General features: G+C 38.8%; 1 protein-coding gene across 2 annotated transcripts in view; it reads right to left on the bottom strand.

The window, feature by feature from the left end:
• The window catches only part of LAMA2 (laminin subunit alpha 2), a 676446-nt gene that overhangs the window by 122913 nt on the left and 528348 nt on the right, over positions 1–25185 (bottom strand). For both annotated transcript variants that reach the window (XM_040238873.1, XM_040238874.1), the window contains exons 36-40: positions 21384–21546; positions 19661–19871; positions 11924–12040; positions 11067–11230; positions 8589–8727 (exon numbers count right to left, since the gene is read on the bottom strand). In XM_040238873.1, the coding sequence (XP_040094807.1) occupies positions 8589–8727; positions 11067–11230; positions 11924–12040; positions 19661–19871; positions 21384–21546 (794 nt within the window). The remainder of the gene's footprint in view (positions 1–8588; positions 8728–11066; positions 11231–11923; positions 12041–19660; positions 19872–21383; positions 21547–25185) is intronic.

Below are 25185 nucleotides of genomic sequence, written 5' to 3'. Positions count from 1 at the left end.
AACTACATTATAATGAATTATTAAAATTAAAACTTTATTTATTCTGTTTCCAAAACACAGTCTAACAATCTTTCTGACCAAATCAATCTTCTGCATTTTTGCTGATAGCCATTTAATAAATCAATGATCCTCTTTAGCCTTTACTTAGAAATTTTTCAGACACTTAATTATTTTTACACAGCTTATGGGGACGGAATAACAAGTGCATTAAAACTTCTCCTAGCTCTATGTTTGAGTTTGGCTAGCCTATCAGGTATAAGCATCAGTGCTAAGGAAAAGTGAATATTTCATGTTGGCAAGAAAATGAATCTCCTAAGTGTGAAGTGAGAGAATCAATTCCTAGGCAGATTGATAAGAAGGCTGGGGTCCCTGAGGCGGCAAAAGGGGTCTGGGGCTCTCAAATTGGAGATAGAGGTCTGGAATTCTCAAGGAAGAGGAAAGGACAAACACCTTTTTTTCCCTCCACATTCCTTAGTCTTAGTCACATAAAACGTTGTTTTCTTTAAGCCTGGAACTGATGACTCCACAACAAACAACTCAGTTTAAACTCTGTACTAAGGATTATATAACAACAATGTATCCTCCTTGAGGACAGTTTCTCCTTCCTGAAGGAAAAGTGAAGTCGCTCAGTCGTATCCGACTCTTTGTGACCCCATGGACTGTAGCCTACCAGGCTCCTCTGTCCATGGTATTTTCCAGGCAAGAATACTGGAGTGGGTTGCCATTTCCTTCTTCAAATCCTGTTATCCTAAAATTTAAATTGTGGGAGTGGGTCTGGTAAAATCTTTACAACCTTGAGACATTCTTCTGATTTATTGTAATAACTAATTTAAAAAGTATATAACTCCCTTACTAACACTAGTGAGGAGGGCACTCTCTGTCCCCCTGCTGATGTCTATGTCAGAAGCTTTCTCTGTCTCTTTTCTTTAATAAAACTCTGCTACATAAAAGCTCTTGGGTGATGAAGCCTGGTCCCTGGTCCTGAAGCTAAATCTTCGGAGATCAAGAATTGGACACTGTTCACCATAAACTATCATCTTGGGGGTTTTCCAGGATCTTCAGGACAAGGTAAGAACACTCAGAGCTCTAGCCTGTCTGCTTTCTCAGTACGCACATTTTCTGCTTTACTTTACTAACTCTACGGTGTGCTGTGTGAATGAATGACATGTCCTGCACGATGCAAGCATTGAGCCCTGCTGTGTGGTTTTGCAGTGCCTCATAATGACTGAAGGCAGCCCCCCAAAGGGGAGCCTTGTCTCTGCCAATGCCAAGAGACCCCCAAGGTCCCTGTGAGGGGTGTGACCAGAAATGGGCAAAGTGCGTGGACCAAACTTTCCTTCCTTTGTCAGCTTTTCCTGGTCTCTTTGACCATTTCATAATTGCATGGGAAATTAGAACTACTAACCTAATCTTTTGGATCATAGACTTTCAAGGGACCAGTGATCCATGCTGTTACTATGTACTTTTACTTAGACCCCAAGTAAGGAAGCACCTAGCCTTGCTAGGAGCCGAAAGTTACTAGAAGCATGTATGGAGTGAGGTGGAACCCTAGGAACATCTCTCAGGCTAGAAGTTACTCTCTTGGCTGCCTGTCTCAGGGGCCAGTAACCTGAAAGTGAGTCTTTGTCATGGCTGTGCCTCCTATCTATAAGGATAGAAGCACTGCTGGTGACCATGAGGTTTCTGAGGACACAGATCAGTAATTGTGGAATCTGGGATTGGAAATGCAATGGGCTTCTTCCTTTGGTAGCGCTAGCTCTTAGTGGACCAGAAGAGGCTCTCTGATGGCTTTTGTCTCAACTCTTTAGATATTCCTTTTGTGGAATCTATAGAAACGAGCTGGAAGGGTTGACCCTAATAGCTCAAGAACAAAAATCACCTTTTCCTCTCTGGCCAACCCTCCACCACCTCTTTTGCTATCACATATACTGGTGTGGTGACACTCAGGAGGGACATCTTGGTTGTTATTTGTCTCCATGACTCACCCATTCTAACGCAGTCAGGACTACACTCAGGAATGTGCACAGGCACACGTAAGATGGGTGCTTCCCCTAGTAGTCCTAGCTTGGGAAACATTCTGGGAAATTACTCTGGCAAATAAAACAAAGGTCTCGGTGGTATGGAATTAAATCGATCTGGGATACCATCAGGTCTACCCCTGGTGCATCTCCACCCTGCCTCAGTGGAAGAACTGGGAGGGATGAGTAAGACACCTGCATCAGTAAGGGACAGACTAAGTCTGACCAGGGAAAGAAAGCTTTGGTGGAGATTCTGCTACACCCCCATCTAAAGCAGGGAAGGACGCTTCTGATGGAAAAAAGCCAAGGCTGTGGATGCCGCTTCTTTCCCTCTTATAGATGGGAGCTATCAGTTCCAGAACCACTTCTTTTAAAAAAGCTGGGACAAGTTTGATCCCCAGAATTTAAAAAGACATGCCTGATCTTCTTCTGTAATACTTAATGGCCATGGTATCCTTTGGAAGATGGGAAACACTGCCCTGTTAAAGGGTCTCTCAATTATGATACTGTTTTACAACTAGACCGATTTCATAGAAAATAAGGGAAATGGGTAGAAGTGCCTTATGTGTTGTTCTTTATCTCTCCGCGAGACATGCCAGACTTATGTCCTAAGGGTGCAGATTTGTGTATGAAAGCTTCAGCTGCCTCCTGTTCTCTTATTTTGCCCCTTTATCCCTTTATCTGGGGCTCCCAACTGAACAGGCTGAGAGTTAGGGCACCCTTCCAGGAGGGGCTGCCTCAGTGTCAGTAGAAATTCAAGCAGTAACTGCAGTTGAGACTATCTAGAGGATCCGAAAGGTACACAGACTCCTTTACAGGACTAACGTTATGACCTTACTTGGAGAGATGTAACGCATGTCTTGGGACAGACACTAACTCCTGACTTGAGAGCTTGAGTTTTGGGGGAAGCTACTACTTTTGGAGATGAATGGCTTGAACGTGAGACAAGGGGAAAGAGGGAACATGAAATAGCCCTCCTTCCTACTGGGAGCCAAATGGTTTTTATAACAGAGCCACTTTGCCAGATGTATTCTTGAAGGATTTAAGCAAGCACAAACTAAGACTTTAAACTATGCTAAGTTGGCTGACACAGAATAGGGAGAGAAGGAAATTCCTGATAAATTCCTAGATAGATTTTGGGAGGCTCTCCACAAGTTTACTGACGTTGATCTTGAAATTACAGAGGGAGAAATGATCTTAAAAGATAGATTTCTCAGTCAGCTCCAGATATCTGCTATAAGTTATGAAAACAGGCGTTTGGACCAAATCAGTCTTTAAAAAATGGTTGCAGCTGGCTCAGATGGTATATTATGGCAGAGAATATGAGGTGGAAAATAAGAGGCAAAAAAAGAACCAGGCAAAAGACTGACGCCCCAACAATGGCTGTTAGACCTGCTCTGAAACAGCTTGAGAAAAATGCCCAGAGGGACCCAGGTGAAAAGGGATGGGCTTGCTGTTACTGTGGAAAGGAGGGGCCTCTCAAGCGGGATTGCTCTCATACTTCTAAGCCGTCCCTGGCTCCATGTCCAGTCTCCAAAGGACCATGATGGAGAAGAGACTGCCCTCCAAGGTGTAGGCCCCAGGGTTGGACTCTTAAGACAATATGGACTGAAGGTGTCCGGGGGTCCGCACACAAGCTCCCATCCTAATTACACCTGAGGAACCCTGGGTATTAATAACTATGGAGGCCAACCAATTTCTTTTGGACACTGGGGCAACCTTCTCTGTGCTCACTGAAGCCCCTGGCCCACTTTCCTCCCTATCCACTACCATCATAGGACTTTCTGGATGAGTGAGTGAAGTCGCTCAGTTGTGTCTGACTCTTTGCGACCCCATGGACTGTAGCCTACCAGGTTCTTCCATCCATGGGATTTTCCAGGCAAGAATACTGGAGTGGGTTGCCATTTCCTTCTCTAGGAGATATTCCCAACCCAATGACTGAACCTGGATCTCCCGCATTGTAGGCAGACGCTTTACCATCTGAGCCACCAGGGAAGTCATCCTTTAAGTGGAAACTGGGACTCTGTGCTGTTTTCTCATGAGTTTCTAATTGTGCCAGAGTCTCCCTCACCCCTTCTGGGGAAGGATATACTGAGGTCCAGGCTTCTGTTCTCATGAATATGGAACCAGCTCTTTTTAATGGAACAAAACGTAAACCCTAGAGTATGGGCTGATGGAAAAACTGTGGGTCGAGCACAAAATGCTGTTCCTGTTGTTATCAAGCTCAATGACCCTCACCTATTTTCATATCAAAAGCAGTATTAACTAAAGCCCAAGGTTAATGAATGGACAAAATCTTTCTGTACTGACTTATGATATGAGTGGGATCTTAAATTCTAAAGTTCAGAGCAACAATACTCCATCTTTAAAGCTGCTATAACTCAAGGGGTGTCAAAAGCTCTAGGAATAGAGTATCACTTACACTCCTCCTTGAGACCCCAATCTTTAGAAAAAGTTGAAAAGGCTAATGACATTATTAAAAGACACCTGTGTAAGCTAATTCAGGAAATACAAGACAGTTGGTTTAAAGCTCTCCCCATAGCTTTAATGAGGGCTCAAACTGCCCCTAAGAAGAAGGGACTGTCTCTATGATAGACTGTTTTTGTACACAGATACTGCCATAGAGCCTTAAAATTAACTATGTGACTCAGCTTCTTGCTTTTCAACAGACATTACCAGGAGGTTAACTCCTGACCCAGACTTTGAGTCAAACTAGCCACTGTTTGTGGAGAAGGCAATGGCACCCCACTCCAGTATTCTTGCCTGGAAAATACCATGGACGGAGGAGCCTGGTAGGCTGCAGTCCATGGGGTTGCTGAGTCAGACACGACTGAGTGACTTCATTTTCACTTTTCGCTTTCATGGATTGGAGAAGGAAATGGCAACCCACTTCAGTGTTCTTGCCTGGAGAATCCCAGGGACAGAGGAGCCTGGTAGGAGGCCGTCTATGGGGTCACACAGAGTCGGACACGACTGAAGTGACTTAGCAGCAGCAGCAGCAGCCGCTGTTTGAGCCAGGAACCAAGATGGGACTGAGAATCTAGGTGGGCTTGCTTCTGTTGACTCCAAGTCCTGAGTTTGACCATTTGACCCTCAAGACAGCGCCTTCCTGTGCTGGGCTCATTCCTATGCTACATTCCACAATTGGTCTGATTGTTGGGTCTGCAGAGCACTCCCCCCCTCATCAATTGAAGACATCCCACGGTGAGTTTCTCCACTTCTTGGAAAGGACTTTCTTCAACTCTGAGAATACTTTCACCAACAACAATCATATGTGACACCTCTTCTTGATCTGATGACATCTAACAATCTAAAGATGGAGTGATGTAACTATGGACATACTGTAACTGTTAATTTTGATTATGTTTTAACTTGGTTTAATGACTATTTTGCTGCACATAAGAAGGTAAATGGGTCTAGATCTGGTGGTTTTCTACCTGATGTTTATCAAATATGAGATGAGGTCATATGGCTAACTCCTAAAAAGGAATGCCTACTATCTAATTCTCTCATATGCTGGGAAAAAATAGAGCCATCCCCAGAAGTCAGCCAACAACTTAGTTATAATGATTGGAAACAACTGGGATTTTTGCCTCAAGAAACATAAAATACAGTCATTCCTGTGTTTTCCAATCCCAGTTAAGTCCTCCTTTTGCCTGGCCAGGAACTGATTGGGACTAGATCCCTCAGTCATGTTGATTCACTCCAAATGGGACCTACTAGATACGTGGCTCATACTTACGGGGGTGGCTCCCCCTTGGCTGGGTAGGAAGGTGCACCCTAGGTCTAACTTTAACTCATGGCTTCATATTTTCAGAGCTTCCAGAGAAGCCTAACCTGCCACACCTTAAAACTCACTGGGCAGGATCTGTATTTCACTGGTGTGATTTTCTGGCTACAATATTCATTCCCTCTCTGGAAACTACTGATTAGATGTTATGCTATGAGTTGATGCTCTGACTAACTTTCAGCCATTAATGCTGAACAAATACAAATTAGAAAGGTGGTTTTACAAAACAGATTGGCCTTAGATATTCTAACAGCTGCACAAGGAGGAACTTGTGCCATTATTCATACCCAGTGTTGTACATATATACCAGATATGAGTACTAATGTTACTCACTTTACTAAACACATGAACAAGATGATTCAGGCTATGGATTCCCCTGAAGCCTCAGTCACCTCACTTTGGGAAATGTTAACTAGCTTCCCATGGTGGAAAACTTATCTTAATCATATTAATTCTAATTGTTCTGTTTTTACTGTTTGCTCCCTTCATCTGTAACTATATAACTGGATTTGTTTCTAACCATTTGAATGGTTGTCTCCTAGGAGCGCCACCTCCTCCAACTATTACCGGGGGTCCTTGGATCAGAGACCCTCAATATGAGGGTTAGGAGAATAGGTTGCATCAACTTTAGGGACCACACCCCTCAACAGCAGGAAGTGATTGTGGAATGAAAACGATGCCCCTTTCCTTTGGCAACATAATTTTCCTAAAAGAAAAGGGGGGAATGAGAGTCAATTCCTAGGCAGGTTGCTAAGAAGTCCGGGATGCCTGAGAAGGAGAAAGGGGTCTGGGGCTCTGGAAGCGGAGATAGGGGTCTGGAATTCTCAAGGAGGAGGAAAGGACAAACACCTTTTTCCCCCTCTACATTCCTTAGTCTTAGTCACTTAAAGTTTTTTCTTTAAGCTTCGAACTGATGATTACACAACAAACAACTCAGTTTAAACTCTGTACTAAGGATTATATAACAACAATGTATCCTCCTTGAGGACAGTTTCTCCTTCCTGAAAATCTTCTGACTAATCCTGCTATCTTTAGAATGTATATTATGGGAGCTTGTCTGGTAGGATCTTTCTATTGTTAAGTTCTAATCATGCTATCCTAAAATGTAAATTGTGGGAGTGGGTCTGGTAAAATTGTTACAATTTGAGGCATTCTTTTGATTTATTGTAATAACTAATGAAAAAGGTGTAGAACTCCCTTGCTAACACTAGTGAGGGGGGCACTCTCTGTCCCCCTTCTGATGTCTATGTCAGAAGCTTTCTCTGTCCCTTTTTCACTTTAATAAAACTCTGCTACACAAAAGCTCTTGAGTGATCAAGCCTGGTCTCTGGTCCCTGGAAGCTAAATCTTCTTCAGAGATCAAGAATCTGACACCTTTCACCATAAGCTATCAGAAGTGATGGAAGTAAATTTGGGTGAAAATAAACAGCTCTTTACCATAAAATGCACGAAGTTTATAAAAATAAAGCAATGATAATACTGAGATTTTTATTTGTACAAAATGTTGTAAACAGGCATGAAAAATGTCAATTAGAATGACGCGCATTCACTCACACAGGCCAATGATTTGTCAGGCACTGTCCTAGATGTTGGACATGGCCATCCAATAAGACTTAGGTCAGATGAAAATGGTGAAATTGAAGATTAGGATCTTCAAATAGATATGAAAAATGGTTCATTTTGAAAGGATAACTGAACATAGGTAAGTTTTTGTAATAATTATGTCATGACTTTGAATAAGAAATAAACAGAACACACGGTATTAGTAAAGTCATCCCAGAGAAACCAAACAGTAATAATCGCTGATGGAATATGATGTTTTCACTATGACCATAAAATAAACCATCTAAGTATGTGGCAAATACCTCTACTATCTCTGAAATCCAAGAAAGCATTTGTGCTAAATACCAAAGCAAATACTGATTTGTTTCTTCAACACCCCTTATTTCTGCGTATATCATTCACAGTCAAATGTCCAGGCAAGGTTTTTTTCTCCCAAAATTCTAATGTATTTGGAGGATTTTGTGTCAAGCCAAAGGAATAAGTGATGGTTCTGAACATTGTAACTAACTGTGTGATTCCCATGAAATGAAAGTTGACCTAAAAAGTATTGCCAACGTTTACCAAACATAACCTGTTTACAAAATGTTGCTCTACATGTAAACGAAAAAAAAATTGTCACTGTTGAAGATACTCAGATAATGTGCTATACCTAGAACCCCCAAACTCTAAAATATTAATTGAAAATTTATTTTGAACAATGACAGAAGCCAAAATAGCTTTGAAGGTAAATATTTCAACTGATAAAAATAGTATAATAGTCTAGAAGTATATGATTTGGCATGTTTTATAAAATGTGCACATTATTAAACTTTATATAGAATTAACTTACATATGTGACTATAAGCAATGGTTTTAATATTCAAAGCACTTTCTTATTGAAGACATATGGAATAATTGTGATAAATTTTCCTTTTCAGAGTCTTATGTTTGGCCATTTTCCTTTATGAGTTGGTGGCACAAACCTATTTGTCATCTGGGATAATAATACAACTCTCATTAGTGGTGGAAAGTAGTATGTAACTGAGAAGAGTTCTGCTATGATTACAGCACATTGAGAATTTATTTTGGGTAAAATTTAAAAGGAGCCTTTGAAAATAACTTAAAACTAATATTCTAATTTGCCAGGATTCTCTGGAGCTTGTTTAAATTTGAGAAATTTAGTTTGGAAACTTATTTGAAAAGGTTCACCTCGGTACATAGCACTATTTGTTTCTTACCAGTTCTGTGGCTTCATGTGCAAGAACTTTGGCTTCTTGGGCAATTTTCTCAGCTTCACCAATATAGTCCTTAATGTTGCTATAAGCGTTGAAGGCTGCAGTGGCATTGAAGGAGATGTTTTTAGCCTCATCAAGGATTCTGTAGGGATTACCCAAAAAGAGCATATCAGAGTAGTTGGTACTCAAATGAAGAATATTTGAAGAACTTACTTATAACAAATAAGGCTTCCAAATGATCATGGCCAATATAATAATGATAGTCCCAAATCACAGTGAGGTATCTACTAATTGTATTATATTGTAGCTTTCAGTTTAAACTCATATTCCTAAATAACCAAGCTAGAACTGTTATAATGAAATGAATTATATATGAATTTTTTCCAGGGTCTTCAAACATTAATATTTTCCTTTGTATCAAGAATATTAAGTTTTGAAACAGAACCTTTCACATGGAGTGTATTAAATCCAGATTTATTTATGAAAATTATTCTTGGGGTTAATATACCTATTTTATTATAACAATCCCCAAATTGTAGGGGAAGCAAACCAGTTATATTGAGAAGGCTGTTTACTAGTCAAACATACCTCACTAGTGGCCCATCCCCCATGGACCCATATAAGAATATCAGTTATAATAAGCTATTATTTCGCAGGGCAGTACTGAAATAGTAGTGCCTTCATGGAGTTTGAAAGGGAAAAATAAAGACTTAAAGGCTATGTGTGGAATCACCAGTTTTCATTCCAATCCGAAAGAAGGCAATGCCAAAGAATGTTCAAACTACTGCACAACTGCACTCATCTCACACACTAGCAAAGTAATACTCAAATTCTCCAAGCCAGGCCTCAACAGTACATGAACTGTGAACTTCCAGATGTTCAAGCTGGACTTAGAAAAGGCAGAGGAACCAGAGATCAAATTGCCAACATCCGCTGGATCATCGAAAAAGCAAGAGAATTCCAGAAAAACATCTACTTCTGCTTTATTGACTATGCCAAAGGCTTTGACTGTGTGGGTCACAACAAACTGTGGAAAATTCTTGAAAGAGATGGGAAACGGGACCACCTGACCTGCCTCCTGAGAAATTTGTATGCAGGTCAAGAAGCAACAGTTAGAACTAGACATGGAATAACAGACTGGTTACAAATCTGGAAGGGAGTATGTTAAGGCTGTATATTGCTACCCTGCTTATTTAACTTATATGCAGGGTACATCATAAGAAATGCTGGGCTGGATGAAGCACAAGCTGGAATCAAGATTGCTGGGAGAAATATCAATAACCTCAGATATGCAGATGACACCACCCTTATGGCAGAAAGTGAAGAAGAACTAAAGAGCCTCTTGATGAAAGAGAAAGAGGAGAGTAAAAAAGTTGGCTTAAAACTCAACATTCAGAAAACTAAGGTCATGGCATTTGGTCCCATCACTTCATGGCAAATAGATGGGGAAATAGTGGAAACAGTGAGAGACTTTATTTGGGGGGGCTTCAAAATCAATGCAGATGGTGACTGCAGCCATGAAATTAAAAGATGCTTGCTCCTTGGAAGAAAAGCTATGACCAACCTAGACAGCATATTAAAAAGCAGAGACATTACTTTGCCAACAAAGGTCCATCTATGGATTTTCCAGTAGTCATGTATGGATGTGAGAGTTGGACTATAAAGAAGGCTGAGCACTGAAGAATTGATGCTTTTGAACTGTGGTGTTGGAGAAGACTCTTGAGAGTCCCTTGGACTGCAAGGAGATCCAACCAGTCCATCCTAAAGGAAATCAATCCTGAATATTCATTGGAAGGACTGACGCTGAATGTGAAACTCCAATACTTTGGCCACCTGATGTGAAGAACTGACTCATTTGAAAAGACCCTGATGCTGGGAAAGATTGAAGGAGGGAGGAGACAGATATGACAGAGGATGAGATGGTTGGATGGCATCACTGACTCAACGGACAGGAATTTGAGTAAACTCCAGAGTTGAAAATGGACAGGGAGGCCTGGCGTGTTGCAGTCTACGGGGTCGCAGAGAGTTGGACAAGACTGAGCAACTGAACTGAACCGAACCAATGCAACCACATTTTCAAAAGCCAGCCCTTTAACAATAAATAGTTTTGATTTCATTAAAGTTATAAAACTGAAATTTGGAGCAGAATGTGTGTTTATATATAACTATTTAAAATGCTAATAAGGCAACTGCTGTGCTCTCTAATAAAGAACAAAATATTTTTTCTCAGTGTAGCCTAAGGCAATGTTCGCTCCCCACCATGCAATATTTGAATTCACTTTTAACTCAGACTTTTGATGCTGCTCCAGTAGAGCTTTGTCCACACCCTTTTAATTAGGCTTTTCCACAGAAAGGTTATGCAGTTTGTATGTTAATAATTACACAAATCAAGATTTGAAAGCAACTCTCAACCATTTCTGCTAGTCAAACTTTTGGACAAGTGTCAAGATACATAGACATTTCCAACCACAAGTGACATACCCATCAAGGACAGCAGACGAATCATTTAACTGAGCTGCATGGCTCTCAGCCTGGGACACCTTCTCAGCCAGCTTCCTGTCCTTTATTTCTTGGGAGAGGTTATCTATTTTATCTTTCAGATCCTTGGACATGGGTGGCAATTTAGTTTGAATGTCTTCAGCGTACTGATATGTAGAGAAAAGAAGGCACTTTAAATAAGTGAATCCAGCTTCCTCTAATTTATTAGCATCTCTTGGAGATATAATTACACATGCTTAGGTTTTTAGAACACTTAAAATCTACTAACCTAGCAAAAAAAAAAAAAAGAATAGAGAATAAAAGCTATTATTCAATGAAAGAGATGAGAAAATATGTGAAGGGAATTTATACCAAGAAGAACCTAACAATCTTTTTTTTCAAAATGCTACTTCCTAGGTCTAAGCATAAATGATAGTCATTAGGATCTTTTAGACTATTTGCACTTCTATTACCATATGTCATCATATATTAGCAACTACTGAATGGGACAGCATGTTGAAAGTCTGTTTGTAGCTTTACATTTCTTGTTTAACTAATGTTATATGAATACTAAAGCAGATTGTAGGTTCTGTACTAGGAATAACAAATGCCCTTCATCACTGTGAAAAAAAATACAGGTTGGTGTGAATGTGCGAGTACCCTCATTACTGAGAGAATAACGTGAAGTTCTAATTGTTACCAATGGGTGTGCATGGCCACAGTAGAATGAGACAAAAACGACTTTACACTCAAAAGAAAGTAACAATATTTGCTTATACTACTGAATTTCTCACTGGTTCCTATTCAAGAGCACTTACATCATTATCATCGTTTAACTTTGGGTTTCATAAAATACTCACGACTATAACTGAGTTGATTTCATCTACAAGACGACTGGCTTCATCAAGTATGGCATTGCCTTCTTTTAAAGTGTTCTCAGTTTGTCGTTTGCCACTTTCTATAGCCTCCTTCTTTTTCTGTAAGACAGTATAAACAAAACATCAAAATGTCCTTTTGGGAAAACCCTGTCTAGCCCTGTATTCCTGGCTTTCCTGAGCTGTCTGATCAAGGCTTTGCAATCAAGATATGTCATGTTGAATATGAGATTACATGAGAATGATAAAAACTACCCATCCAACCCTTTGAGCCTTACTTTATTTTAAATATCTGTACAGGTGCTTTCTCTCTCCTATTGTGAGAAAGTCATACAAGAGAATGGTGGCTGATGTGATGGTAGCTGAGGAATGGAAAAAGATTTTTAAAGCAAGATGGACATCCATTTTAACTGAAATGTAAGTGCTGAATATGCATTACCGAGCATGTGGAAGTATGCTGAATTACATTGGAACTAGACATTAAATTCCAGAATCTGTGTCCAAATGAATATTTTGTGAGCATAAATGTGAGCAGATTTATTCTATGGGAGTTCTATAAAAACTGGAAGAAGGGGGATTTTAAAAGGAACTGAGGGGATGTACTTTTCAAAAAAAAAAAAGAGAAATTCTCACATGGAAGAATAAACTTAATGGACTGTTCCATAAAAAGAGAGCAGACTCTAATTTTTCTTTGAAACTGATAGCTTGTCTTGAAACCACATGAAACTCATTCCTAGTCGAGAAGAGTAAAATCAACGGGAAAGAAATGGTGCTGTTTCTCCATTTGGAGTATACTTTTGCCTTCTTTTTCTTTCTGTTTATGACTCATTCTTTCAATCACCTTTTTCTACCTGTGGATTTAACTGCATTGATTATAAATTTAAGCCTTGCCATTTATGCCTTTTGAGATAAATAGTAATGCTAGTTTATATATTCATTTAAATTTCAATATGGGCCAGGTAGTTTATAAGCTTTTCTCACTTAATTCTACATTAGCTCTATAGGTCCTGTGTTTATCATCTTTTAACTGAATAGAAAATTCTATAAGCGAAGTGATTTACCAAGGTCACATAGTATAGTTAAGACGTGAATCCCAGTCTCCCTAAGGATGGGCTTCCCCGGTGGCTCAGTGGTTAAGAATCTGCCTGCCAACTCAGGAGACGTGGGTTCGATCCCTGGTGGGTAAGATGCCCTGGAGTAGGAAACGGTTTACTCCAGTATTCTTGCCTGGGAAATGGACAGAGGGACCTGGCAGGCTACAGTCCATGAGGTGGCAAAGGAGTCAGACAGGATGTAGCAACTAAACAGCAACCACAGCTACCTAAGGATAGAGTCTGGGTCTTCAGCTGACAGCACTGACTTTCCAGTTGTGGAAACTGCATCTATTTGCACCGAGACAGTGCTAACTGCACACCTGCTTTCTCCACCTCTTCACCAGTCACTTCAATTTGCTGCTGGTACACACATCTTATTTCTGCCTCTGAGTCTCTCCTTCACCATTTGCCCTTCCCCAGTTCCCTGCCTGGGAGGAAACCTCCTTCATTTAGCCTCATGAAAATGTATATTCCCTCAGTACTCAAAATATGGCCCAGTGACCAGCAGAATCGGCATCGCCTGGAAGCTTCTTAGAAATGCACAATCTTAGTGCCTTTTGGGAACTACCAACTTGGAATCTGTATTTAACAAGAACCCCAGGTGACTGATATACACAACAAAATTTGAGAGAAATCAGCTTGGAATACAGCCTAGCACACAGTAAACACTACAGAATTGTTAACTATTATAATTACCTTATTTTCTTTTTCCTAGCACTCATTTATCTGAATTATATTTATAGAGTGGCCATAAATGATAGAAATATAAATAATCATATTTTATTTTTTATATAGCTTGAATCATCTTGATGGCTTCTTCTAAGAGCTGCTAAAAGTACAAGTTATTTAATGACAATCATTAATACCAATTAATCACAACATGCATGCATAAGTATGGGATGAAATGTATAGTCTCTTGAGCCTACTGGCCTAGTCTCTCTCATACCTAGTGGATGAAGGGTAACATTGAATTCATCAAGCAATATGATGAGAACATGTTACTTATTATGTATGCTCCAGTTTATGATCATATTATATACTTATTTATTGGTTTAGTGATTTTCTTACTATAATATAAATTTCTTTAAACAATCTTTGTATCACTCTATCTCCAGTACCTAGAAGAGTTTCCTCAATAAATAGTTCTGTTTGCACTTATGACTTCTGTTTCATTTAACTACTCCCCACCCCAGCTAAATCAGAGAAATTTCAGTCTCCCATCATGAACAACAGAGAGGTAGTGCTGATGCTCCTGGTTATAAGTTATATCTTATTTTTCAAGTTCTGACATTCTTTTCCACAACTATGAATTCTAGCCCTTAGCTTTTATATAAACCGATTTAAAGCTGACTACGGGTAGACTCTCAGGAATCTTTCTTCCACATGGTTTGTTTGTATTTGTGAATCAAGGTAACTTAAAATGCTCTATCAATAGAAGGGAGAATATTTCCACCCATATGTGAGGTGAAGAGCTCCATTCATCTTGTTTTCAATTAAGCAGTGAGTTAGAATCTTTCTGGGCTTCCCTGGTAGCTCAGCTGGTAAAGAATCCATTATAAAAGCTCTATTTGAGTTACTTTAGGGAACCCATTGTTCTGCAAAGATCACAATGTGTTTTTAATCACACTGAAGCAGGAATGATCTAGGGAATTAAGGCAATTTCAGTGGTAGCTAATTTCAGATTAGTCACTAATGAAATCTAGTTTTGTATCAAGGAAAGATGATCTATCTGGAGTGCATAAATATTGATTAAAGTATTGATATAACATTTATTTGTGTTTGCTTTATGATACTTTATTCACTGAGAGAGAACATTTCTATTCTGTCTTTGTGCCCAACACTGTTCTCAGCCCTGGAGATACAGCAGGCCGGAAAACATGTTGCTCATGGCTTGGCTGGAGGGTAAAAATGAATAAGTTAATGTATAATATATTTTTAATGATGACTGCTATAAAATAAATAAAGAGAGGGAATAGATAGAAAAGAATGTAGGATATAAAATACTTAAGATAGGAAGCTTTGAGCATTTGAGGAGCAAAAACAGGGCTTGTGATTACAGAGAATTTTCTCCCAGACTTCCCTGGTGGCTCAGATGGTAGAGTCTGCCTGCAGTGTGGAAGACCTGGGTTCGATCCCTGGGTCAGGAAGATCCCCTGGAGAAGGAAATGGCAACCCACTCCAGAATTTTTGCCTAGAGAATCCCATGGATGGAGGAGCCTGGCTGTCTACAGTCTATGGGGTTGCAAAGAGCTGGACACGGCAGAGCAACTTCATAAGCAAATTCTCCCAGTATATACCACAAGTATATTGTTAAGTGACTCTCATTAGACAACAAAGTTGTTATATTTCTACTTTTAACTTCTAATTAGATCTTAATTCATTCCAGAGCTTTGTTAAGTTTGAAACTCTTTGTTTTTGCTGGGGTTTTTTGAGGGGTGGATTAAGAAGCTACAAAAGATATCTCCCTGTCTATTTTTATCTAGCAACTCATTCTTTACTTCCCGCAAAATCCTTCCTGTTCGAGGTTATAATGGTACCTTTGGGGACAGAATACTCAATACATGTTACTTTGCTGAATTGAATTGATCATCTTTTTGTCCCTCAGCCCCCAGTCTCCTCCACCTTTTTTCCATTGCTGAAAATGGCCTTCTAGCCCTGTGCTGTTCTAGAAGGTTGTGTTCAAAGTCTTCTATGAACTGGGCCATTTCCAGAGCCATCTTCTGCTACAGACTTTTATGAAGCTTACAAATGACTGTTATTGCTCTTTTTGACATTTCCTAAGATCACACTTTGGGAGCTCTGTGTTTCTGCTCATGCTGTACCATCATTTCTATCAACTTCTATGATGCCCTCATTTTAGTGTTTGATTCTCTCAGCTCGTACTAATCACAGTGTGTCATGTCTGACTCTTTGAGACCCCATGGACTGTAACCCAGGTTCCACTGTCCATGGGATTCTCCAGGCAAGAATACTGGAGTAGGTTGCCATTCCCTTCTCCAGTAGGTCTTCCGGACCCAGGGATCGAACCCAAGTCACTGGCATTGCAGCAGATTCTTTACCATCTGAGCTACCAGGGAAGCTCAATGAAAGGCTAGAATGCCTGAATTTTAGGAATTTGTAAGTTCTCTGAGGCCAGGAATCATTTCTATTTAGTCTCAAGCATCTAACAGACAGTTGTATATTATTCATGCCTGCTTTCCTAGTCTTATAATATTTTCAATACAAAATCAATATTTGAGTTTACATGAACCACTCAGAAAGTCCCCCAAATAAATTTTAACCCATGACTCCAATATTTCAATTGCTTCTGATAGCTTTCAGGACAAAACCAAATTCCTTAGCTCAGTCTCAGAATGCAGTTCTCTTAAAACTCAAGCTCTGGAACCCCGTCTTTGTTCGCTTTCTGTCCACTCACTAGTTCATAGGCAGTCTTTCTAGTCCTATCACATCACTGACATTTCTCCACGTGTCTTCCCTTTTTCCCCTCTGTGTGTCTGCATTTATTTTCCTATTTCTGCAATGTTCTTCCTCTTCTACTTTGACCAATCAGAGCTTAGGCTTCACAACTTAGCACATGTGTCTGGTCCATGAAGCCCTTCCTAAATCCAGGTGTGATTTTGATGCCCTTTCTTCACAAACCTCCAACAGAACTTCTGTAGGGCACAGACTAGTTAAATTGGGTGGATCTTGCACTAAGTACAAGTCACTGGAAGTCATCAGAGATGGTGTTTTATTCGTCATATAAACATCAGTGACTTTCAAGCTTAAGGCTGCATCTGTATCATTGGTAGGATTTAAAAAACACAGGTGCAGGGCTCCAACTCCCAGTTTCTGAGTTGATAGATTTGGGGGGACCTGAGAACCTATATTCTTAACAAGTACCTAGGTGATGCTAATGCTGCTGTTCCAAGGACCACACCATGAGCATATCAGTGTTTGATATACTCAGTTTTTGTTTAGTACATTCTTTGAACTTAGTAGGGGCTTGATAAATGTTTTTACAGAGTAAAAATTAAATGCTTATTTTCTTATAATAAAAAATACCTTGGGTCTTAATTGCATCACCTTTTTGTGGGCATAGACTCAATGAAGTCATTTATTTAAATTACAACTAATTACACAATCTAATGGATACAACCTATCAACTCTTCTTAAACCTATTGCAAATTGCACTAACACAGGGAATGTTCTAGAATATGGATTCTGGACCACACCCCAGACCAGGTAACTCAGCTTCTGGGTGGATGCTTAGGGCACCCATCTCTTTAGTAAGATATCCAGGTGATTCTTTTTTGGCCAGTCTAGCATCAACCTTGGCAATCAGTCTTAATCAGCCTTGGCAAGCAGCTTTAAATAAGCTGTGTCTTACTCATATTAATTTAGTCACTTTATCTATTTACTCTAATAAGTTTTAAACAAGCCTTTAGTTAAGCATGGCATATAAAATGAAAATACAAAAAGGACCACTTACACTTAAATACTGACTACATAAGCTCCAGGCATCTCCAGAGGTACCCAAGAATGATGGCTCTTGGTTTTAAACATCGCTAAAATGAAGGAATAGCTAAAAGCACCATTTACTGTGCCACTATAACTCTTCTTGAAATACTTCCCAAATGCTTATTATACTTTCCACATAGGTAATTTTAATTTCTTAAACTGTTGCCATAAAATGGAGTGGCGTACCTCCGGGTAAGTTACATCACTGGTGTGTCACCAAGGAAGATGAATCATGCAGGAGCCTGTGATAGAAAGGTGGCCCAGCAGCCTGCCTAACAAGACGATGCTTTTTCTTTAATGCTGCCAGGATGTCAGTAGACTCCAAATTGGTTAAGATTAGATACATCAGTGAGTCTTCTCAATCCTCCATCAAAATGACAAGGCTAAGTCCCAGGAGAGGGACCCAGAAAAAAAAAATTCTTTTAAAAATTAATTCATCCTGTTACTTCTTAATCCAAAGGAAAATGGAGAAAAATGAATAGATATAAAATGCAGACTTTTTTCTTTATTCAACTGTCATTCCACAAACAGTATTGAGAGCATAAAAAATGCCACAGAGTACTCAGAGCTGAAGGTAAAATTTTATGTTAGAAGAGAAAAAGGCTCTGCGCTATCTTCAGATCTATTGGGGTCAAATATTTTGAAAAGAACAATGGTAAGTTTGTTTCTGGCGAGGAAGTTATTTTTTTAAATGCCAAGTACAGGTCTGTGCTTCCCAGACGGTGCTAGTGGTAAAGAACCCTCCTGCCAATGCAGGAGACATAAGAGATGTGGGTACGATCCCTGGGTCAGAAAGACCCCCTGGAATAGGAAATGGGAACCCACTCCAGTATTCTTACCTGGAGAATCCCATGGACAGAGGAGCCTGGCAGGCTACAGTCCACAGGATTACACAGAGTAGGACACAACTGAAGTGACTTCACACACATACACACACACAGGTTTGTGCCAGCGTAAGTACTGAATTCACTCCTGGGAAGTGATCAGTTTGTGTTAAATATTAAGAAATAAATGAGAGAGAAAGAGAGAGAGGAATGAGCGAAGGAAGGAAGGGAAGAGAGAGGGAAGGGAGGAAAGAAGGAAGAGAGGGAGAGAGGAAGGAATGACTGAAAGGCTCTGTTTTAGTTCCAGCTTCATGAGTGCTCTAAAACAGGTGGAAACTGCCTATCATTTCTTTTTTTTAAAATTAGTTTATTTTAATTGGACAATATTGTGATGATTCTTGCCATACATCGACATGAGGAGAGAACTATCTCTTGGCTGAGGAAAAGGAGAGCAAAGAACTCAGACTTGAACTGATTGTAAAGTTTCATTTTCATAGACCGTGTTGCAAAGAAGAGAACCTAAATGTTCTCAAGTTCTGGTCTCTTAGCTGTCTCTTTTATGCTCAGATTTCCTTGTAGCTCGGATGACAAAGAATGTTCCTGCAATGTAGGAGACCTGGGTTTGGTCTCTGGGTCAGGAAGATCCCTTGGAGAAAGGAATGGCTACCCACTCCAGTATTCTTGCCTGGAGAATTCCTTGGTCAGAGGAGCCTGGTGGGCTACAGTCCCTGGGGGTTGCAAAGAGTCAGACACAACTGAGTGACTAACACTTTTACTTTCACTACACTTTCCATTAGAAAATTCTTGACACTGTTGTGACTTATGGCAGCCCATGTCTAAACCATGGCTCATGGGTTATGTTGGGTAGATTGTAAAATCAAGGTAGTAGTATTTGAAGAAACCCTAGATATACTCTAGTATAATGCACTCATTGTCTGGTTGACAGACTGGTGTTTTGGGACTTTGACTTGCTCAGGCTTGTATTCTAGTTAGTGGCACAGTTATCATTAAGACCAAGGACCTCTGACTTCCAACAAAGATCTCATTCCACTGTATCACACTGTTCTTAAAATAATTAAATAGTTTAAGTTATCTAAATTTTACTTGATTATATGGGCAGTGATAATTAATTTAAAAAACAAAGGAAGGATCATTCTCTGTCCTGCTTCTTAGAAGTCCTCTTTCAGAGTTGTCAAACTTGATCTCATAAACATGCACCAACTTGTATCCACTGGACTTACCTGGCCATAGTCAAACCCCTGCACCACGCTCCCAGGTTCAGATGAAAGAACTCTAGGGCTCACCTCCAAAGCAGTCATATTTTTCTGGTTTTCTGCAGATAAGAGATTAGCTTCTCTGATTTTATCTGTGGCTTCTCTCAGTAGGTCCCAAGCATCATCAACCTTGCTTTTATAGTCTGCCAATTTCTCCCGGAGATCCTTCTCCATCTCTTCGTTTTTCCCCCAGGACTCTCCAAACAACTTCTTCACTTTCTTCAGAAGGCCTTCTGCAGCTCTATAAACACCCCACCCCAACAAGAGACAATAAGTCCCTGTCACTGCCTCAGAGTTGATTGGTATTAAACAGTGTTACAAAGAGATACTAACATTAGAAGTATGGAAAAACATGACAATATTTAAAGCAGACTGTGTGCTAAATCAAGTTGAAAACTGATAGCTGAAAAGTGGCAAGAACATTTAAAATTAAAGCACAAAAAATCACACATTATACATTTATTAATAACATAACATTATCATTTGGAAAGGAACTCAGGCTATTCTCAAAATCTGGCTGATGAAATCAGTTTTATCATGTATATTATATACCAAAAATAAAATATGATTAACCATGAGATATTTTTTCTGTTACTTTGAATACAAGATGTGAATATTGATATGTTTGGTTAGAAACAATATAAAGCCATGCTGTTGGCATGCTAGTATAATTTTGACCTACTTTCCTTTTCCTTTGAACTGAGTTCTAGGAGTTTCCTGGATTCAACTTAATGGTTTTTCTAAAGTGATACTCTTTGAATCCTTTAAGAAAGGCTAAATACTTGAAAAACAGTGGTTCTCAAACTAGCAGGCATGATAATCCCCTGAAGCACTTGTTAAACAGATTGCTGGGTCCCATCCCAAAAGTTTCTAATTGAGTAGGTCTAGGATGGGGTTGGATAATTTGCTTTTCTAACAAGTTTTCAGGTGTTGCTAATGTTGCTAGTTTAGTAGATTTTATTTGATTATTAATAACACCATCACTTTGTAGTTGACTGTAAATGTAAAAAAAATGTACTTTTTATTGAGCATACAACCATTGGCATTCATTGGCATTAGTAAAATCACTATCATTATTCATAACCTGAAATCCTCAACCTTTATTTCATAGTATTAGTATGTATTATTTGACAGTTCTTCTATTCAATATTTCCCAAGATGACAAAATGTACAGGATGACTTGCTAAATTCATAACTTTATTTATCCAAAAATATTTTCATTAAAACAAAATCAACAATTTTAAAGCCCCTAATACAGGAAATTAATAAAGCAAGCCCACTAGCCTAATTGAAGTGTGCATACTAATTCACTGCAATGGTATCTAATTCTGTGACCCTATGGGCTACTGTAGCCCACCAGGCTACATGTTCATGGGATCTCCAGGTAAATACTGGAGTGTGTTGCCATTCCCTTCTCCAGTGGACCTTTTCAGCATAGGGATCAAACCCACATTTTTTGTCTCCTGCATTGGCAAGCGGGTTCTTTACCACTAATGCCACCTAGAAAGCCCAACTGCAGAAGGGACAGCACCAAAAAAAAAAAAAAGATAATTTACTTGATTATTTATATATAGGAATAAACACGCCTTTGATCCATTTTAGAGCAAGATAAATTATAACTAAGAAGATGAAAAATAAAAAGCATAAAAAGTATCTCCTACTGATACGTGAGATGGAAAACTTTAGAAAACTCAAACCAACAATTTGGAAAGTTCAGTTTATCAAATGGAAAAATAATAGAGCTTCTACTCACACCAACTCATCTTCAGCAACTTCCTTTTGTGTGTCTAGATTTTTCCTCCTCAGTTCTGTCATCATCTGATCAATCTCATTCTGAAGCTCTTGCAAATTACTCTCAAAGGCATTGTCTTCAGTTCCTAGAGTTTCATTTAGTTTTACAGCTTTTTCATTTACAGCTGCAGGGGGTAAAACAAATTTTGGAAATTAGCAAACAAAATGCTGCATGTAAAAGTGGCAGCCAGCATCTGCTCTTCTCAACCATCTCCAAGAGAAACGCTGTTTGTCATGGGTGTTCCTGCTGAGAAAGAGAGGCAGTTGCTACACCAATCCATACGAAACAAGGAAATGTGGCATATTTCTCCATATTATGTTGTTTTTAGGGGGACACAGTAATTAAAACACAGTGTTTCTACTTTTTAAGTGGCTCAAACTCTCTTCAGGTAAGACAGTAAAAAATGAGACATGTAGCATTAATACTTGGAAGCTGGAAATACAAAGTCTGCATTGCTGATAAGGCACAATCAGTTGCAATTTTAAACCCCTGAGTAGAGAAACACTATCTGTGATGAGATCTCTGAAAATGAAACTGCCCTTTTACTTCCACACAGTTCTGTGTTGATTCGTGCAAAGGAATGAGGAAAGGAGCCCCAGCCTAGGGACAGGTATTATACATTAGGGCTCAAAGATACCTTTCAGCAATAACAGCCATCCTGTGAAACTGTGTTTATTATGCACTAAATGGGGTTTCAAACTGTGCTGTTTGGAATCTTAGGATTCTCCAGGCACTTAAGGTATTCTACAAATAATATCTATTCTGCCAAAAACCTCTTTTATAGGTTGATGTTCTGGGCAAGATTTCATTTGAAAAAAGAATTTTCTGTCAAATAAAAGTTTGAAAAATTGTTGCATTGAAACATGTACACAGTACTACCTTAGTTTTAGGCCAACTTTTCCTGAAGTGTGTTCTAAGTATGTTCTATGGAGCATTAATTTAGCAAATTGAAGGCAGGTTTTTTTTTTTTTTTAACTCTTTGGTCTGCTGAGCCCTTATGCCTATAATAGTCCCAAAGACAATCCCCAGAATAAAGGCGATGGGCTGACCAAGAGACCATTTTCTATCATTCAAGACTGTATCCTAAGACCTCTTTAAGATCTAAAGAATTTTCAGATCTCTTTTCTAGTCTTGGAGAAACTTTTCTGATTAACATTGGTCAGAGTTGCTCAAAGATGGTATGAACTGACCTTCTGAAACAAGTGCACAAAGTTAGGCCAAGCAGACCAGCGGCAGGACCGTGACATGGTGGGTTAGTGCTGTGGTTCTGAAATGTGGTCCTCAAATGAACAACATCAGATCCATCACCTGGGATCATTAGAAATGCAGATTCTCAGGTCCCATTACTGATCTATGGGGTCAAAAATTCTAGGGTGTGGTCCAACAATTTGTGTTTTAATAAGCGCTCCAGGAATTTTTGATGCACCTAGAGTTTGAGTATCTTGGGTTAGCGGAAGAAACTGAGTTTCAGTCTCTACTTCTACCCTTTCGAAAATGCAACTTTCTAATTCTTTTTTAATGATAAATGTCTTTGGTTAAAAAGTTGCTGCAATCAACCTGTTATTTCTGATAGTCATAGCTTAAAATCTAGAGAACTATCTGAATCAGGTGTTTTAAAGAATAAATATGGCCAGTCTTAGCCCTGTGGTAGAAATTATTGCTCAGGAGCTATTCCTAGAAGTTAATGAGGGTGTCTCTTTCTGGCTGTCTGCTTCATAGTCATCCCTTGATGTATGACAAAGAACTTTCTCAAGATTCTACCATTGTGATTAGTAAGACATCACCATGGACATGTAATTTTTAAGGAATCACGGTGAGCACGGACTGTTGATTAGAATGCACGTTGGTCCAACAGACTATGTGGGAGTCATGCTAAAATGGTGGGTGATTAAACGTAAGAAGGTTCCTATTTTTAGATTTCAGGAAAGATGGTAGTAGACGTCACTCTACCAATAATACAGCCCCATCGTATGGTCTGAGTGCACACCTATATGGACAGTTGATTTTAATCACTTGTAGCATGTAAGTAACCACTGACATCCTTTGCATTCACATTATTTTCTTAAGTGAAACAGATAATTCCCCCTTTCTAAACCTGATAAGGCTGTATGTTTTTTTTCATTATTAAATGAACATATAAATGAGTTTTGCTTAAAGTTGTTTCTGGAAATTTGATTGAATTTAGGTCCTGATCCTAGGTGTTATCAAGGAAGCACAGAATGTGCGATACAATCACATTGTTTCTCTTGTAGTCTAATCTCAAAGTTAAATTTCTACAGAGAAGAATGTGGTACAAAAAGAATGATGGAGAAAAGGAAAATATGGATTATATGATTTCTTTTAAATTAAAGCAATGTGCAAGCAACCAGAAGAAATCATTAGGGTACACAAATACTGCTTTAGCAAAATGATGCTATATTAAGAAAGCAAGTACTATTTTTATAGATGTCTCATTGCTCCATTACTCCTATATATGGAATTTGGAACTTTTACGAGTGCTTTTACATTTAAGATAAATGTGTTATGTAGTGTCTATTATTCCAAGATATTCACTATCACTTCAGAATATTTCCAACGGTATTAAAAATACTTGCAATATAAACACATCTTTTAATTTCATTATCTTTTCTACCTTATTACAAAGGGAATTTAGGTTAAAATATCTTTAAAACAAGATAAAGATAAAAGGAGATGGGGCAAAGTTATAAATGTTAATGTATTTCAGGCAAAGAGTGACTAGACAGAAAGGGAAGCTGTAATGTCCAGTGCAGTGGATCCTAAAGCTAGTGTTAAGCATCTTAGCAGCCAATCACCAGGATCAAAAGGAGTATTTAAGAGGCATACAGTACCTGTAACATACAAGCCAAATAAGTTAGTTTCTCAGGAGAAACAAAGCTATTTTTCATGCTGAACCTGAGAAAAATAACCTGTAACGGGTAGATTTATCATGAATGGCTAATACTATTGTGACCCGAGGAACAGGAAAGAAAGCTGTCCAGCATTTCTTAAGTCATCTTATATATTAGAACATATGCTACTGGTTTTATATACCTTCACTCATTAATTCTAATAGTGCCTGGAATAAAATGTAGTTTATTCATTCTATTGATTGAGTCAGAAGTCAGCACAAAGTAGACTTTATAAAATTGTAGTGAGATAAGAATGCCTTAGATTAATAGAAGTTGATTTCTATATAGACTTATAATGGAATATAGGATGAGTAAAGTATTTCATCTATCTAAAAAGAAAACTGAAATAGACAAATGCCAGGCTGAAGTATTCACTTTTCCCACAGCAATTTACTACCACTAATAAAAACTAAAAATACTGATGATTATCTACTGTTATTATGGTTTCTAGAGGGAAAAAAAGGTATAGGTATGTTGTATATAACATACTTAAAGCTTTTAGTGAGTTTTCTTCTTTTTAAAATCCCCTTATATATATGTATATATAAAACAGAAATATATATATATATATATATATATATATAACAGAAATGACTTAGCTTAGCTCTGACATACTCAAATTTGAATTTTCATGAAATTTTAACAGCTGGATTCTGTTTTATAAAGAGCTGTGATTATCATTTTTGTTATCATCTTCATTAGGACCTGCTGGAAGAAGAGAGTAACGGTCACATTGTCCTCAGGTACAGGATCACAGCCATCCACATGGCATGTTACAGGAACTAGGAAAAGGTATCCCGTTTGGACAGACACAATAAGATCACCTGACTGATAGACAAATTTATGGAGTGGGG

This window comes from Oryx dammah, unplaced genomic scaffold (assembly GCF_014754425.2).
Source record: "Oryx dammah isolate SB20612 unplaced genomic scaffold, SCBI_Odam_1.1 HiC_scaffold_4, whole genome shotgun sequence".
NCBI classification, from domain to species: Eukaryota; Metazoa; Chordata; class Mammalia; order Artiodactyla; family Bovidae; genus Oryx; species Oryx dammah.
This window is presented reverse-complemented; position numbering and strand designations above follow the sequence as displayed.